The sequence below is a fragment of the Lactuca serriola genome, chromosome 5 (assembly GCF_051521515.1).
Source record: "Lactuca serriola cultivar US96UC23 chromosome 5, Lser_US96UC23_V15, whole genome shotgun sequence".
In the NCBI taxonomy this organism is placed as follows: Eukaryota; Viridiplantae; Streptophyta; class Magnoliopsida; order Asterales; family Asteraceae; genus Lactuca; species Lactuca serriola.
In genome coordinates this window covers 128033724-128053722 of record NC_136412.1, presented here as the reverse complement: position 1 = coordinate 128053722, position 19999 = coordinate 128033724, and the positions used below count along the sequence as shown (strand labels likewise).

The 19999-nt window shown below is 34.1% G+C and overlaps 1 protein-coding gene across 2 annotated transcripts; it reads right to left on the bottom strand.

Annotated features, from left to right (window-relative positions):
* Positions 1–12451: 12451 nt before the first annotated feature.
* Positions 12452–17376, bottom strand: LOC145052965 (uncharacterized). 2 transcript variants are annotated; one of them, XM_079000912.1, is made up of 4 exons: positions 16575–17373; positions 16203–16410; positions 13216–13345; positions 12452–12733 (listed from the first exon to the last, which is right to left on the bottom strand). In XM_079000912.1, exons 1-4 carry the CDS (start codon positions 17249–17251, stop codon positions 12489–12491), a joined length of 1260 nt encoding a protein of 419 aa, XP_078857038.1. In that variant the 5' UTR covers positions 17252–17373; the 3' UTR covers positions 12452–12488. The 2 variants fall into 2 exon arrangements, with proteins under 2 accessions (XP_078857038.1, XP_078857039.1); XM_079000913.1 differs by lacking the exon at positions 13216–13345 and having other exon boundaries at positions 16575–17376.
* Positions 17377–19999: the final 2623 nt, after the last annotated feature.

Below are 19999 nucleotides of genomic sequence, written 5' to 3'. Positions count from 1 at the left end.
GTCCGTAAACTCTAAAAGGTGGTGCAATTGTACCACTATTACTTCCTAAGGCTTGGACTTGATCAAAGGATACTTAAACTTGACTTGTAAGACTTCAAAAACAAAATGGTACTAATGACAATGAGTTTACGGCCATAAACTCATGGGGGAAATGAACATTGGCCGAAAACTCACATGGTGTTAGCATTTGGGCAGTAAACTCCAATGTGAGGCCATACTACCTTTAGATGCAACCCTTAGGTACTCCTGGTACTTAATCAAGGTGTTTTCCATGTCCTAGGGTGTCTTAACTTGGTTAATTAGTTGTTAAATGAATAATTAAATACATATATGTGTCATTATATGTCAAATAGGATCCATGTGTGTGCTAAAGTCTTCACTCGACACTTAGCATCCTATACCATCCGTTCATCCAAACCACTCACTACATGTGAGTTCATACCCCTTAATCAACCTTTTAAATGAATTTAAATGCTTTTATGGGGGGAATACAAGTTGAATTATTATAGTTATTATATCAATCACATGTGATTAATAACTATCATACATATGGATTTGCTTACTTTTCAAACTGTGTTATCAAACAAACTACTTCAAAACTGTTTTGCAAACCCTCTTACAGGTTAAATAATTTTATTAAACTCTTTTAAACTTATACTTTGTCAAATGTGTATCTATATAGATATAGATATATAAGTAGGATTGAAAGGACATAGGACTAATAGCTCGCCTTGCTTCCTATTCCTTCTTTGCTTGTGGACTTAGGCTATCGGTTATTTATCCGAAGGTCGTTTGAATCCTAGTTATGTATTATGTATATGTATATAGATATAAAAGTTACTTCTTTCATTTCAATACATTTGGGTAGCAAAGGTATACAAACATGTTCATACATACAAACAACATTAATAGTAAACTATAATAGGTATAGTTTAGGAAGTTACAAATACTATTACTAGAACAATGAAACATACAATGATTCATTTCATACATGAGTCAACACATACTATAACGAGAAACAGATAGAGAATACTATGATGAGAAACAAACAATAACATACAGAGAGAACATACATACATACTAGACAGAGAGAGAACATACAATACAGCTAGTACATACTATACATTATATAAGAGAACATACATACATACTAGACAGAGAGAGAACATACAATACAGCTAATACATACAATACATATACAAGAACATTACAACAGTTATGTGAGCCACGTAACGGGGCATGACATCACCTGTCGTGGCTCGTTTTGTATCCAGAGTCTCCTAGAAGGAGAGTGTTGAATTTGTGTATAGATCTATACGGGATTGACTGTCCTACACTTTGATGCTCGCTACAATGCGACTTGCATGTCTACGGGTGCCAAATGTCATTTCTTCCGATGTCTTTCATCGTCGTGTTTATAGTCGGCAGTATGGTACAGGAATATCACATGTTACCTTAAATAACAAATTGGTTTAAGGTAATTAGTACAACATTATTTACTTAATACAACACTACAGTACTTTAATATTTCCCCATTGCATTCACTTTGTGATTTTCACACAATGAACGGTAATGTAAAAACTATATTTTTGGTTAATGATAGTCATGGAAGAACACATTTTTACAACAAAAAAACATACATTTCAATTGATGCCTTGGTAGAATGCTACATTTATTAGAAAATATAAGATTTTCTAGGAGATACAAACATTTACAAACTTATACATCAAGTAGATACAAACACTTTCATACAAACATTGACACTAAAGTACTTATGAACTCGCCAGCTTTAAAGCTGATCAACTCTTTCAAAATAACTTGTATTCTCAGGTCATCAGTTGACATGTACTAATGCTAGGCTTTTGAGAAGATGGCGCACATTCAAGGATCACCTCATATTTTGATTTACATATTTGGTGTCTATTAAACTTCACAGAACACACTTGTATTAAATTATATTATTAATGCAATGGATGATGTTGTTGCTTGTTTACTACTATGCATTCTTGTGATACTGTACATGACGTCCTCCACCCCTGAACATTTCTGTCGTTCCGGTTTTGGGGTGTGACAGATTGGTATCAGAGCATTGTTTATAGTGAATCGAGTATATCAACCCATAAAAGATATACAGACTATAAACACATTGGGATTAAAATACTCTAACCAAGACTTTATACTTTTTAATAATAAAATATTTAACCAAGTATACATACCTGCATTCATACTAAAATCAGTGTCACCAGGACAGAACAAAAGTATTACGATTGTTGGGCAACACAATTAGACTTAGAGACATATGGTCAACCCTGGGAAGATATTGCCTGATCAACTATATTATCCGAGGAGTGACTAGCATGTGCCTAAGAGTGGTTGTGAGGTTGCAACAAGTCCAAAAACTTACCAATACTACTACAATGAAAACATTAGAACATAACATAAACCTAAAATACTATTGTAGTATTTTGTGTTACTATAAATTACTTATCTGAGAACTAAAAAGGTCGTTATCAGTAGGTCAATAGTTGCTAAGTGGATACCCTAAGGTTATATGTAACTAGGATGTCATAGACTTAGAATCTGTAATCTCTGCTTTACTCCCTGTTCCTCGTTTGGTTGTGGGATTAGAGTTAGGGTCACTTATTCGAAGGTCTATCCTGTTTTGACTACATATAACTGGTATGCACTAAACAAGTATTGAAGAAACTGATAAAGATCATCTTATAATTATCAAATTAGTGCGTCTATTTAGTTATATCTTATACCCCTTTTCTCGCGTAGATATCATGGTTGGATTCCATCTTCCCGGAGACCCATACTATCCCAACAACGACAATGTTGGATGGCTTGAAGAAGAGCCAGAGGATGATCATCCAATCCATTTGGATGATCACTATGCTGAAGGCTTTTCTGATGGTTCTGACTCAGAACCTGATGTCAACAACCTACCCCCAGTAGCTCCAAACCCGAACCCTCGCCCAACATTTCAAGGGCTCACACCTCTGTGGGTACAAACTTGAACAGATGGAGTCAAGAACAGGGTTAACCCATTCCCTACAATGGGGCAGAAGCTTTTACAACCTAAACGAGGGAGGTTCAGTTGACCAAGTCCTGCCCATCATGGTCCGTAGGATTTCTCGGAACACTGAGCTAGGTCGAGCACCTATCGACCGAGTAGTGGAGATTGACACCAACTCTGGCGTTAACACAGTCCGCATTCGTCAGCTAGAGTCTACTCAGGAAAGGACTCAGATCCATAATGCAGCCCTATAGAGAGAACTTACTAAAACCCGAGCTGAAATCAGGGAGCTTCGAGCTCGACAGGCAATGACAGAAAGGCGCATGAGAGACATGGAGCGCCGTCTGTTAGAATCAAGGACTCACTCTAGTGGTTCTCGTCGTAGATAGAGCCTACTCAACTTTCTCTTTTGGATATAACTTAGTTATGTGAAAACTCTAGTTTATTATCCAAATACTTTCATCTTTTAGTACTAGATCTACATTCAATCATACTATTCAAATGTGTTGTTGTACTATAGAGAGTTAGTCCATGAGTCATTATCATCAATTCTCTCTATTTTATTCTTATCGATATCTTCATCTTTATAAAAATATAGTTAAAAGATGCCTCCGCGCCGATCAACGAGACGTAATCCTCCAGTAACTACAGCGCCACCTACTCCTCAAATCAATACAGCAGCTCTGAATGATGCAGAAGCTACGACTGTGGCAACAGCCATGGCTCAATATCATTCTTCCGGTTCCACTTGAGGGGGAACCCCCGTTCAATCTACTCATGGTGAAATCCTTCTGCGCTTGAGAGAGTGCTCCTACAAGGACTTCACCAACTGCAAGCCAAAGTCCTTTAGAGGGACTGGCGGAGTCATTTCCCTCTCGCAATGGTTCGAGAAAACCGAATCGGTTTTCGAAATCTGCTACTGTCCAGAAGGGAGAAAGGTGAAGTTTGGTTCTTGCACCTTCGAGGAAAAAGCCCTTACATGGTGGAATAGCCATGTCAAGTCACTATCTCTAGTGGTGGCTAATATTATAGGCTGGGGAAGCTCTTAGAGAGCTAATGATTGAGGAATATTGTCCGTGGGGCAAGATCCAGAAATTGGAACAGGAACTGTGGAGCCTAACCATGAAGGGCTCGACATAGTTTCCTATACCACCAGGTTCAGCGAGCTAGTGGCCCTCTGTCCCAACATGGTTCACACAGAGGGAAAGAAAATAGAGAGGTACATCTGGGGGCTGGTGCCTCCATTTCAGGGGAATGTTTTAGCTTCAAACCCCACTACATTCGATAGTGCCAAGCGTTTGGCACAGAGGCTCAATGACCATGGGGTCCGTACCCCGGCCACAACAACAACCCTAGCCATCTCAGAACCCTACAAAACCGTTGATTCCAAGCGGAAGTTCTGGGATGACAAAAGAAGAAGAAGGTTGCCAAAAAGCAGCAGGTCGTGGTAGTACATGCTGCAATAGCACCTGCCGTTGCTGCTCCGGTAAAGCAGTACGTCGGAAGTTTGCCCAGGTGCAACAAATGCAACTTCCACCACATCGGAGCCTGCCAAGAAATGCAGTGCTCTAACTGCAACAAGAAGGGGCACACTGCCCGTTTCTGCAAGGCTGATGCGAAGCCAATCACCCAAATCCCCAACGCTGGTGTAGGCCAAGCTTGCTACGGTTGTGGCGAGGTGGGCCACTACAAAAGGAACTGCCCAAAGGCAGGGATCGTCGGCGGAGTGGGAAGAGTTCTGGCAATAGGCCACAAGGAAGCGGTTGCCGACCCCACAGTGGTCACTGGTACGTTTCTCTTCAATAACTCATCTTCATGAATACTATTTGATAGTCAAGCGGAGAGGAGCTTCGGGAACCAAAAATTTGCTCATTTACTTAAGAAAAAATCACGAGCACTTAAAGAACCGTTCACTATAGAAATGGCTAATGGGAAGAAAGAGAGTAATAGCTGCATATACATAGGTTGTACCCTAACTCTAGATAGCCATTCATTTTCGATCGACCTCATGCCAGTCTCGATTAAAAGTTTCGACGTCATTATCGGCATGGATTGGTTGAGTCTGCATCGTGCTGACATCATGTGTTATGAAAAGACAGTTCGCCTTAATTTTCCATCTAGCGAAACTCTAGTAATTTACGGTGACAAACCCGGCACTAACCTTTGCCTCATCTCGAGTATTCAAGCCCAGAAATACCTTCGAAAGGAATGTCGAGCATTCCTCGCTCATGTTGTCGATGTGAGCCAAGAAGCGAAAGACATTAAGAACATTCCAGTAGTACGTGATTTTCCCGACATCTTTCCAGAAGAACTCCCAGGATTACCTCTGCAACGTCAAGTCGAGTTCAGAATCGACTTAGTTCCAGGGGCTACCCCAGTAGCCAAATCGCCCTATCGTCTAGCACCTACAGAGAGATGCAGGAACTGTCCAGTCAACTTCATGAACTGCTCAGCAAGGGCTTTATAAGACCAAGCTTCTCACCCTATGGAGCTCCAGTATTGTTCTTCAAGAAGAAAGATGGATCGTTTCATATGTGCATCGACTACAGGGAGCTCAACAAACTGGCCGTCAAAAATTGTTATCCTCTGCCTCGTATTGACGATTTATTTGATCAACTTCAAGGGGCGAACTTCTTTTCAAAAATCGACTTAAGATTCGGGTATCACTAACTACGAGTGCTAGGGGAGGATGTTCCGAAGACAGTCTTCCGAACTCGTTATGGACACTACGAATTCGTATGATGACGTTCGGATTAACCAACGCGCCCGTGGTATTCATGGGTTTAATGAATAGGGTGTGTCGTCCTTACTTGGATCAGTTTCTCATCTTCTTCATCGATGACATACTTATCTATTCTCGTAGTAAGGAGGAGCATAGTCAACATCTGCAACAAGTCTTAGAAACGCTACGATCGGAGAAGCTCTATGCGAAGTTCTCAAAATGAAAATTTTGGATCCGAAGAGTCGAATTCTTAGGGCACATGGTTAGCGAAGAGGGAATACACGTGGACCCTTCCAAAATCAAAGCCATTGAGAGCTGGTCACCACCGAAGACACCTACCGAAATTCGTCAATTTCTAGGCCTCACTGGCTACTATCACAAGTTCATTCAGAAATTCTCATGAATTGCGAAACCTCTTACCACACTGACCCAGAAGGGCGTACCCTTTGACTAGGATGAGAAGCAGGAGAGAGCGTTCCAAATGCTCAAGAAAGCCTTGTGCACCGCACCAATACTATCCCTCCATGAATGGATAGAAGACTTCGTTTTCTATTGCGATACGTCAAATCAAGGGCTCAGCTGTGTTCTGATGCAACGAGGTAAGGTCATCGCCTATGCCTCGAGACAACTGAAGAAACACGAGGTAAACTACACCACTCACGATCTTGAGCTAGGAACAGTTGTGTTTGCTTTGAAGATCTAGAGACACTACCTATACGGTACGAAGAGCACTATCTTCACAGACCACAAAATCCTACAACATATATTCAACCAGAAGGAGCTCAATATGAGACAACAACGGTGGGTCGAGCTACTAAGTGATTACGAATTTGAAATTTGATATAATTCGGGTAAAGCCAACGTAGTAGCTGACGCCCTAAGTCGGAAGGAATACTCTGGTCGTAGAGTTAAATCTTTGACTATGACTATCTATTCACACTTATCCACACAAATCAAGGCAGCTCAGCTCGACGCTTTAAAACCTGAAAATGTGGCAAGTGAATCCCTTCGAGGGATAGATAAGAACTTGGAAGTCAAGGGTGGCGGAGCTTTATATCTCATGGATCAGAAATGGACACCGAAACACGGTGGCTTCATAGACTTGATCATGACCAAAGCTCACAACACTCGATATTTCGTCCACCCATGTTCAGATAAGATGTATCTGGATCTTAAAAAGCTATACTAGTGGCCTAACATGAAAGTAGAAATTGCTACCTTCGTAAGTAAATGCCTTACATGTGCCAAGGTTAAGGTCGAATACTAGAAACCTTCCGGTCTACTACAACAGCTGGAGATACCAGAATGGAAGTGGGAGAGGATCACAATGGATTTCATAACCAAGCTACCTAAGACGACGGGTGGTCTTGATACCATTTGGGTGATCGTAGATAGGTTAACCAAGTCTGCATAATTCCTTCCGATCAAAGAAACAGACAAGATGGAAAAGCTAACAAGAACTTACATTCGGGAGATTGTACGACTGCGCGGTGTCTCCATATCCATTATCTTTGATAGAGATAGTAGATTCACTTCGAGGTTCTGGCAGTCGCTACAAAATTCCCTAGGAACTAGGCTGGACATGAGTACAGCCTACCATCCACAGACCGACAGACAGAGTGAGAGAACTATCCAAACCCTGGAGGATATGTTGCGAGCCTGTGTGATCGACTTTGGGAAAGCATGGGATACTCATTTACCCCTTGTCGAATTTTCATGTAACAACAGTTATCACACGAGCATAAAGGCTGCTCCATTTGAAGCCCTCTATGGCCGAAAGTGCAGATCCCCTCTGTGTTGGGCTGAGGTGGGTGACACCCAGTTAGCTAAAGGACGAATTCCTGACAGCACTCTCACTGGTCCGGATATCATTTGGGAAACGACAGAGAAGATCATTCAGATTCGTGAACGATTGAAAGCCTCTAGAGACCGACAGAAAAGCTACGCAGATAAATGAAGGAAACCGTTGGAATTCCAGGTGGGCGACCGTGTTCTATTGAAGGTCTCACCCTGGAAAGGCTTGATACGCTTCAGAAAGCGTGGAAAGTTGAATCCAAGATACATAGGGCCTTTCAAGATTCTCGCTAGAATCGGCCTGGTAGCTTACAAACTCAACTTACCGCGCGAAATCAGTAACGTACATTCTACTTACCACGTCTCGAACTTGAAAAAGTGTCTGTCCGACGAGACTCTTGTAATCCCACTCGACGAAATCGAGATTAATGAAAGCCTCAACTTCGTGGAAGAACCTATTGAGATCATGGATTGAGAGGTCAAGCAAACAAAGCAAATTCGTAACCCGATAGTGAAGGTTCGCTGGAATGCCAAGCGAGGACCTGAATTCACTTGGGAGCGAGAGCATCAGATGAAACTGAAATATCCTCATCTTTTTACTTAGTTATTTGTAACTACTTATTTCCTTCAACTTTAATTTCAGGACGAAATTCCCTCTAACATGGGGATGATGTGACAACTCGAAAGTTCTATCATGTACAACCATTCACTTCAATAGAACTCAAAATTGTTTCTGCTAACTTTTAAGTTGTTTTCAGTCAGTTTGAGTGTTCTAAAGCCTAGTACTTCAAGAGGTAAACATAGGAAGTATGCTTTAGATTTAGTTATGTAACATTTAAGTCCCAAAACTCCAAGAGTTTGGAGTTTACGGCCTAAACATGGAGTTTACGGCCTTAAACTCTAAGGAGTATAAATATCACACTTAGTCATTTTATTCACTTTTTACCATTTTCAAACCAAGAAGCCATTCTCTCTCAAGTATCATCCGATTTTCCTTCTTGATCTTCAACTTAGTAAGTGTTTCCTTCCTTGATTATTTGATATACTTCATCATCTAGTGATCTTACATGATTTCATCCATGAAATCATCCCCTTTTCTTAGATCTTCAAGAATTCTTCATTTCACCAAGAAATCCAAGAACACACACTAGTGTTCTTGGGCCGTGAACCCCCTTACAAGCTTCTATATTGTAAGTACTCCTACCTTAGCTTGTAATAGGCTAGATACACTTGTTAATCAACTAGAAACCATCAAGAAACATAAGATCATAAGTGTTTACGGCCAAGGCAATCGCCTTGGGCCGTAAACTCTAATGAAGGGGCCATTATGAGCCCTAGTCCCTTCCTAAGCCTTGGATACAAGTCTAGATCACTTCCTTGAGGAGTATAGGACCTTAAACAAACAAAAGAATTAAGCACACATGATTTTACGGCCGTAAACTCATGGGGAATTGACCATGGGCTGTAAACTCTAAAAGGTGGTGCAATTGCGCCACTATTACTTCCTAAGGGTTGGACTTGATCAAAGGATACTTAGCCTTGACTTCTAAGACGTTAAAAAACAAAACGGTACTAATTAACATGATTTTACGGCCGTAAACTCATGGGGGAAATGTCCATTGGCCGAAAACTCACATGGTGTTAGCATTTGGGCAGTAAACTCCAATGTGGGGCCATACTCCCTTTAGATGCAACCCTTAGGTACTCCTAGTACTTAATCAAGGTGTTTTCCATGTCCTAGGGTGTCTTAACTTGGTTAATTAGTTGTTAAATGACTAATTAAATACATATATGTGCCATTATATGTCAAATAGGATCCATGTGTGTGCTAAAGTCTTCACTCGACACTTAGCATCCTATACCATCCGTTCATCCAAACCACTCACTACATGTGAGTTCATACCCCTTAATCAACCTTTTAAATGAATTTAAATGCTTTTATGGGGGGAATACAAGTTGAACTATTATAGTTATTATATCAATCACATGTGATTAATAACTATCATACATATGGATTTGCTTACTTTTCAAAATGTGTTATCAAACAAACTACTTCAAAACTGTTTTGCAAACCCTCTTACAGGTTAAATACTTTTATTAAACTCTTTTAAACTTATACTTTGTCAAATGTGTATCTATATAGATATAGATATATAAGTAGGATTGAAAGGACTTAGGACTGCTAGCTCGCCTTGCTTCCTGTTCCTTGTTTGGTTGTGGACTTAGGGTATCGGTTATTTGTCCGAAGGTCGTTTGAATACTAGTTATGTATTATGTATATGTATATAGATATAAAGGTTACTTCTTTCATTTCAATACCTTTGGGTAGTAATGTTATACAAACATGTTCATACATACAAACAACATTAATAGTAAACTATAATAGGTATAGTTTAGGAAGTTACGAATACTATTACTAGAACAATGAAACATACAATGAGTCATTTCATACATGAGTCAACACATACTATAACTAGAAACAGATAGAGAATACTATGATGAGAAACAAACAATAACATACAGAGAGAACATACATATATACTAGACAGAGAGAGAACATACAATACAACTATTACATACTATACATTATACAAGAGAACATACTATTATGAGAAAGAAAGAGAACATACATACATACTAGACAGAGAGAGAACATACAATACAGCTAATACATACAATACATATACAAGAACATTACAACAGTTATGTGAGCCACGTAATGGGGCATGACATCACCAGTCATGGCTCGTTTTGTATCCAGAGTCTCCTGGAAGGAGAGCGTTAAATTTGTGTATAGATCTATACTAGATTGACTATCCTACACCTTGTTGCTCGCTACAGTGGGACTTGCAAGTCTACGGGTGCCAAATGTCATTTCTTTCGACATCTTTCATCGTCGTGTTTATAGTCGGTAGTATGGTACAAGCATATCACATGTTACTTTAAATAACAAATTGGTTTAAGGTAATTAGTACAACAGTAGTTACTTAATACAACACTACAGTACTTTAATATTTCCCCATTGCATTCACTTTGTAATTTTCACACAATGAACGGTAATGTAAAAAACTATATTTTTGGTTAATGATAGTCATACTTGGGAAAATACACACTTTTACAATAAACAAACACACATTTCAATTGATGCCTTGGTAGAAGTCTACGTTTAGTAGAAAATATAGGATTTTCTAGGAGATACAAACATTTACAAACTTATACATCAAGTACATACAAAGACTTTCATACAAACATTGACACTAAAATACTTATGAACTCACCAGCTTTAAATCTGATCAACTCTTTCAAAATAACTTGTATTCTCAGGTCATCAGTAGACAGATACTGATGCTAGGCTTTTGAGAAGATGAAGCACATTCAAGGCTCATCTCATATTTTGATTTACATATTTGGTGCCTATTAAACTTCACAGAACACACTTGTATTAAATTATATTATTAATGCAATGGATGATGTTGTTGCTTGTTTACTACTATGCATTGTTGTAATACTGTACATGACGTCCTCCACCCCTGAACGTTTCCGCTGTTCCGATTTTGGGGTGTGACAAAATTAATGAACACTACCAATATTTTTTGGTAGGATCAAACGTAGTTCAGTCCAAAACTAAAACTGGTGCGTGCTAAAAAGTCTTCTACAATCATCAAATCAAGAAGTGTGTGTCAAATAGATATCTGATACCATGACTATTGATAAAAATATATAGATAACGTACTTATGGTTGTATTATTGAAAAAATGAATGACAAAAAAAGGGAAACGAGATAATGAATATGAAAGCAATCTAGAGTTTTCCTAGCTATAATGCTAAATAAAAGCTCAATACAAAACGATCGCAATATAAACCATAACTTATTATGCTAACGACAAATAATCTAAGGAAAAATTATGCTGTTGTTAGTAGATATGTGGAGTGTGCAAAGATCTACTTCGTTGGTGAAGATCTTCCCTATTGGTGATTATATGTTCTCTTAGTGAGGATCTTATCCCTTGGGGAAAGATCTTCCACTCGACGAAGATTGAACTTTCCCCTAAATGAAGAGTTTCTCCCATTGTGAAGTTCTACTCACTTAGTGAAGATATGCTCCCTTGGTGTAGATCTTCCCATCTGGCAAATATTTTCTCCCTTGGACAAGATCTTTTATACAACAATTTTGGAAAACAGTTAAAAATTTTAAACCACCGCAAATAACTTCAAAACTAGATTTTTCGTTATCATTGCCAAGTTTATGGATTTTGTGAGTATAAATTAACGATAAGTGTACTTCAATATTTGAGATTAACTAATTTGACACAACTTTTCATATAAATATGATTAATTCTTTTCTTCTTTTGGCTATGAACAAAATTGTATCTTGAGAAAATATTTTTCACAAAAGACGTTGTCTTTGTGAAGAGTTATCAAGAACAATAAATACAAGATTTGATCACTATCCAAGTCATCATGATTTGATCTACAACAACCTTAGAGCATCCACAATGGTGAATTTAATGGAAGAGTTGAATGAGGTGGCAAGTCTAGTTGTCATTCAATGGATGAAAGTGAGATGCCACATTGGCATTCAATGGATTTAGAGTTCAATGGTCATTGAACTCTTCAATGGGAAAAATGAAAGTTTTAATCTTAAATACATACTATAAATTAGCTTTTGTAACTTTCTATTCAAACTTTGTAGAGTTGAATGTATTGTAGAAAAAAATTAATTGAGTTGTATGGAATGTAGAAAAATGAAGTGACAATCTATTGAACTCAATAAAGTTCAATGCATTGTCGATGCTCTTATTCTCATAGTTTGCCAAGACATATTAAATGCATTCTTATTAATATTAATTTCTACCACTTATTTATTTCATAAATAAATTTGCATACTATTGCATCATTTCCTACGAATTATAACGAATTCGAAATGAATATTATATATTGATTAAAATGCGCTTATGTGTATCCAATACATTTAGATGTTAATTTGACAATATTTTGTTTAATTTTATTTTTTTGTTTTTCCTCGTTACAATTACTATCCTCCTTGAATTTCACTAGATCGACTTTAACAATATGATGGTCGGATGTGCCTTTTGAGGATACAACTGAGTAAGATCCTGGCACAAAATCGAATGGTAGTCCCTTTGATGCCAAAATGTAATCCACACGTGTACCATACTTACATGTTCCTTGTACACCTATATACATATATAACAAAAATATCAAATGTTTATTTAGGGGTGTTTGGCTAAGCTTTTTAAAACAACTTATTAGGTTCCATGCCACTATAAGTTTAAAAAGTGTTTGGATAAAAATAACTTATTCCGGTAGAGAACCTCTAATAAGTCATTTTTTCATAAGTAAGTTTTTTTTTGCGAAACACCCTGTTAGATTAAAAGACCACTTGACGATATAAGTTGTAATGTTTTTGATGTGCATGCAGTAGATGCTAATGAGACTATGTTTGTAATTGTTTTCTCCCTCAATCAAAAAGATAGAACATGATCTAGATCTATCATCTATGCAAGTGATATAAATTCCTTATTATCCTCATTCTCAAAAACATTCCTAGAAATCTTTCCTAGTCTTGCTAATCATGTCATGTACTGTAGAGTGGCATCCCATGCAATAAAAATAATATTAACATACTAACAATGAAGTTAAAGGTTGTAACTCGTACTTTGGCCTTTGCTCATAATCACAACCGGCTCACAATCACCCGCAAAATGTTTCGCATCAATGTAATCTTTCTCATTTAAAAACCTCATCACATCTGTTCTTGGCGTCGGTTTTCCCAATTCCTCGTAATACTATAATAAAATATAGTTCATGCATCATGTTATACTCTAAGATAAATAACTTTCAAATCAACACAAAATAAGATTAAATGCATAATAAATCTCAAAATGTATATTCATACTTACTATTTAGAGTGTTCAATGGATCCAAAAATCTGATTTCAACTTATCCAAATTTTCATGAGATCCTTATATCTAAATTTTTTCATACAAATTTTGAGAGATTTTCAAATTTTTATGTTTTTGTATTTTCTAAAAATCGCGTGTGTATGTGTGTGTATGTGTGTGTGTGTGTATATATATATATATATATATATATATGTATGTATGTATGTATATATATATATATATATATATATATATATATATATATATATATATATATATCTCCTTATTCTAATAAAAGAATATGTTTAATCTCATATTGACAAGTGTCATACAATTAGAACTCTTCATTAATGTTATATATCACTTATCATGTCACTTGTCAACATATTAATTATCCATTTCAAATTTTAAATTTTCTCACTCTAATTACATTAAATTAATAATTGATTTTTATTCTAAATTTTAAATTTTCTCATTCTAATTATATCAAATTAATAACATTAGATTGAAAAATAAAATAAAATAATACATATTATAAGATAATTAACTTCACGTATTTATTTAAATCAACGGTTATAATTTTATATAACTAAAAACGTATTTCTTAAGTAATAATTTATTTAAAATAATTAATTAATAATTTTAATTTTCGATATGAAAGTTAATTAATTTTATAACCATGGTTCTCACGGGTTATAAACTAATATTTATATATATATATATATATATATATATATATATATATATATATATATATATATATATATATATATATATATAAAGAAAGAGAGAGGGAGAGAGAGAGAGAGAAAAAAGAGAAAGAGAGAAAGAGAGAAAGAGAGAATGTTAAGATCACTTCAAGACTTAAAGATTTGTGAAAATTCAAGAACTTTTTTTGTGTGATTTGCTAAAAAAATGTCTTTTTAATCGAAGATTTGATGAATAAAGATTTTAACAAGTGTGTTATTGATTGGTAAAACAAATTTTGAAAAAAAAAAAACTATGAATATGGTTTGGAAAAAGTTCTCGGGTTTTCACGAATTTTAAGTTTTCAATGCAATATATATATATATATATATATATATATATATATATATATATATATATATATATATATATATATATATATATATATATGTATATATATATATAAAAGCAAGTTTAACTGAGAATCATATTTGAAGGAGAGAACCAACAATTTTTTTTATCCACAATAAATTTAGGCATTGAATTTCACATATGCATTTAAAGAGAAATGTAAAAAAAATGATAAAAATCTATTTATATGCATGTACATATACAAATGTTATTTTTAAAATGTTCGTATGCCAAAAAAAATGAATATGAACTAAAAATATATATTTTTGATTTTTTTTTTAAATATTATATTATAAATATAAGGTATAGTTTTGTATACTTTAAAAAAAATTTACTTTTTATTTTGATTTTGAATTACTTTTTTATTAATTATATATATTTTTTAAATTAGAGAAAATATTACTTATATTTTGAATTAAAAAATGAATTTTTTTATGCATATTCATATTATTTTGTGCATATTCATATGTATATACATAATCGTAAGCATATATATTTAATTGACTTATGCATATATTTATTCTTATGAATATATCATTTATATGCATGTACTTAATATTATGTAAATACATAAACATAAACATATGTATTTAATTGCCTTATGCATATACCTATTGTTATGCGTTTATATATATATATATATATATATATATATATATATACTACATAAAGAGTCATTAAAAATGTTTTTTTTAAAATATGCATGTACATATGTACTTTTTTTTTAAATATGCATATACAAAAAAATTATGAATATGCATTAAATATGCATTCTTTAAAAAATATTATTAATTTTGAAATGTAAGAAATGTATCTGCTGATTTAGAAAAAACGAAAAAAATAATTAGAAAATCAAAAAATAAATAACAATGTTTTTTTCAAATACACGAAAATATACCATATATTTCGAAATTACTATTTAAAAATATTTTTCAAAAGAAGTGCATTTTAATGCATATATATATATATATATATATATATATATATATATATATATATATATTAGAAAAAAAAATAGATCATTAAAATTGAAGTATGGATCATTTTAATGTCCCATGATTCAATTTTTATGATCAATTATTCAATTTTAATGATGCAGAGATTTTTTTTTCCATTTTTTTTCTCCCGGATATAAATTATGCTCGATTTTATGTTTATATTTTTTTAAAATTTTTTTGAACTTCTTTAAGGTGTCATCACGAGTACTCATCAAAAAGAGAGTAGTCACTGTCACCGGACCCTATATATATATATATATATATATATATATATATATATATATATATATATATATATATATATATATATATATATATATATATATATATATATATATATAAAAGACTATTTTTTATTCATATTTAGGTATATGATATTTTTATCAAATATTTTTATATCTATGTTTTGGATAATGTTAAAAGTATAACATTGTTCATTTCTTAATTAGATATAAGCAATATGTAATCAAATAACTTTAACTTATCTAAAGTTTTAGATGCATATTATCACAGACGCAACATTGTTCATTTATTAATTAGATCGAACTAAATTTCGAATACCAATTGCGATATCAAAATTCACATGCAAATTCTAATCTCTTTGGTTTGAGCACCACTAAGTTAAAACCGAGTTACTACAAGTGTATTTATATTATTTTTAATACCTTGACGATGTTATTCCATCGATCAAACGAGTAGTCGGATCCGCTTAGCGAATTGATGCCACCAGCCAGAATGTGAGGATGATCGCTTGATTTTATGATGGCGTGGATCTGTTTCATTCTCCAGTTTTCGTCAAGGTGATCGAGTTGTGTGCAATAGAAGCTGAGTTCCCCCGTTCGTGGTACATCAATTGTAGCCTTAAGCACATTCCTATACAGATCCATTAACCATGAATGATCATGAAAATAAAAAGTAATTGCAAAAGTAAACACCATATATACTTCATCTTTTTAATATTAACCAACCATATATAGTTCTTTTAGAAATATGATGGTGATAGTTGTTTGTACGTAAAACCAAATACGCATAAAAACCTGAAATCTTGATCGTCGTAAATTTTTTGAACCTTGGACCTCTTGATCGGCCATTTTGACAAGATGGCATTCCCATATTCCGGAGCCCAACTTTCCGCGAACACATAATTCATCCCGAGAGCAAAAGCCAAATCCGATAAAGGTTTCATTTCTTTCTCTTCTTCAGCCTTCACATCCTGCAAAGCTACTACATCAGCATCAACGTCTTTAAGCACATCAAGAATACTTCTATTTCCATCATCCATCAATCCAGTCAACGGAAAGCAAATCGGGCTTCTCAAGACCCGATTTTGGGCCATGGAAATCTCGTTGTCGGGAAGATTTATTGAAACCCGTTTTGCATGATTTTCGGCCCCGGTTGTATGCATTGGGGATTGCTTTAGAATGCTTTTTGGTCCACTAACTTCGTGTCCCCGGATACCATCGACCCATGATCCATCTGACTTTGGAACCGCGGGCGCGAGGGAGAACATAGCTACGTTAAAAGATGCAACCCGAATGCAATCGGGTGCGGTTTGATTGATCTTTTGGGCACGGATACGAGTTGGCATACGGGTCAGGTTTTGATTCTTGAATCTTCTAATCAACACTTTACGGGTTGCGGTCCTCCATATGATTGCTCGGAGTCGTATCCGGGACCAAATGCGGGTTACTTTCTTTCCGAATTTTCGCAACATTTTTTGAATTGAAATTGGGAATGGTGAAAGGGTGAAATGGTGAGTAATAATGCATTCAAGAGTAGGAGATATATGGATCTTTTTAGCTCGGTCTACTGTTAAAAGATTGATCGTAGGTGGTTGAAAGAAAGGAAAGTAAGTCATGAAGTTGTTGAAATTAGTATAAAATAAAGTGGATATAGCCAACTACTCCATGAATATGGAAAGTGTTATTTGACAAAGTGACATTAATCGTTGAAATTGTGTTTCGAAATACAACTACTCCTACCAATGGGATTTTGACTTTCGAACATAGTTACGCTCATATACTCATATTTTGACTTTTGAACCTAAATTCCATTAAAGTTCACAACTTCTTTCATCTCTAGGATTTACATTTTCCGTTCACAAACTAATTAACGGCATTTAATTCCAATAACGATCACTCATATAATCCATATCGCCATTTGCTATCGCATGATGTTGTTATTGTTGTCAGTCACACTTCTGTTTCTATCAACCACTTATATAAAACCATATTATATCAAAATGATAGTATCATACTAAAAATAGAAGTCTGTGTTTGGTCTCACTCAGAAATCCCCATTTGCATACTCTTATTTTCCGATTTTTTTGTTGTTAACTATCGAACCAATATTTCAACATACCTTACCTCCAAGGAGTTAAATTGTGTGATTTTGTTGGTTATTTTAATGTAACTGTGTTCAACTTAGTATAATGGAATTTATAATTATCAATAAAGTTTAAATCATGATTTTAGACAAGTTAGGTGGTGCAGAGTGCACAATTGAATAAAACGAGTTTGATCTCAGTCAGATCAAATTGCAGGGGTCAAGCTGACCGGTGCGGGCAGGGCGCGCACAGTACGGGACAACGCCCCGACCCAAAATTTTATTTGTTAAGGATAATGTTATGGAAAATCTTATTTTTGGAATATATTTTCAAAATTATATTTGAAATGTCATTTCTTATTTATGGGATAAAATCAAGATTTAATGTTGGTTGATACTTATCTTTGATTACAATTAGAGGAGTTTGAATTTTATATAAACGATAGTTCATGGTCTCTTATCATTGTCTTGATACGAGACTATTCCTTGAAAGATTATCACCATAATTCGTGTAACCAACATACGTTCGAAATATTAGATTTGGAAGTGTTCACACGATCCTTCAAAAGATCCAAGCTCTCATCGATATAAATAAAATAAAAATAAAAATAAAAAAACATATTCTCCTCCCAAACCCCAACATAATTTATCTTTTTAAATTTGTTTAACAATTTGTTGTCATGTGGAGCTAAATTCATACATTGGAAGTTGTATATTTTATTTTTTTAAATGTGTTCCGCAAAAATAGTTGTAAGTTTATAGAACATACCTATATTTTTTTTAATTCTAAAACAGTTTTAAAAGGTTTGATAGGGTTCACCTTTATTTACATATATGGACCTTCTCCCTAACCAAACAACCTCTATAGCATCAAATCCACTCGAATTGGAAACTATCAGTTGATATTAATCGGAAACTATTAGTTGATATTATAATATTCTAGTAGAATATTATAATATTCTACATATCTGATAATACTAGTAAAATATTCTAACATTTTAAAAATCACATTAGAATATTTACAGTATAATATTCTAATAGAACATTTCACGTATTTTTCAAAAAAAAAAACGATAATATTTTTTAATTTTTTAATATTTTTTTAGGTAATTAAAATTCCGAAAAATAATAATTAAACAAATAATTTTTGGATTTTTCTTTTTATTTTGCATTTTAAATTTATTTTTAAACTTGGTCTCACGATCTCACAAAATTAGCATGACCTCAAATGAACCTGAACATAGATATATATATATATATATATATATATATATATATATATATATATATATATATATATATATATATATATATATATATATATATATATATACCAATAATTTATGGAAGGAATGAAAATGATAGTTTGTAGGTGATAACATTTTGTTAAACGCTATGTAAGTAATATTTGGATTTGGAACGTTTTATTTAAACTAAATGTTAGAAGTTTCTAGTGGTAAATGAGACTTTTGTATAAAAATAAACATTTTGTCAAACACTAGAAGGTAAAAGCTTTCAAACATTCACATAAGCTCCATATCAAACACCCCAAACACTATTTCGTACATTGATATGCAATAAAATGGTATTGCAAGTTTGTAGATAATGTAAATGCTAATGATAGTCTAGATGGATTGCCTTTATTATTATTTATTTATTTGATTTCTCGTTTGGCTTATGATAAGTACTCAGAATTAGTAAAAAGAAAATGAAACTAAATAAAATTTTGAGTTCGTTTAAAATGCGTTGCTTGAAATTCATTATTATCTCTAGTTATTTACTATCCTTTGAATCATAGATTCCACTACGTTAAGAAAACCACAATTCTTAAGAAAGTTATGCTTCATTTGAAAAATACCAAACACGTTTCAGAATTTGGTTAAATGAAATACAAAGTTGATTTCACCATTTTTTAGAAAACCGAATTAACGTGGCTTTATTTTAATAATAATTAGTTAACACGGTATATAATATGATGGACATATTAGGCGGCATGTGCTGCAAGTTACACGGAATGTATTTTAAATTTATTGACTTGGGTATTTTCTAGAAATAACTAAGTAATTGTAATGTTAAATTTTTATTAGATTCTTTGACTTAACATTTTGATATATTATTTTTAAAATAAATGATATGA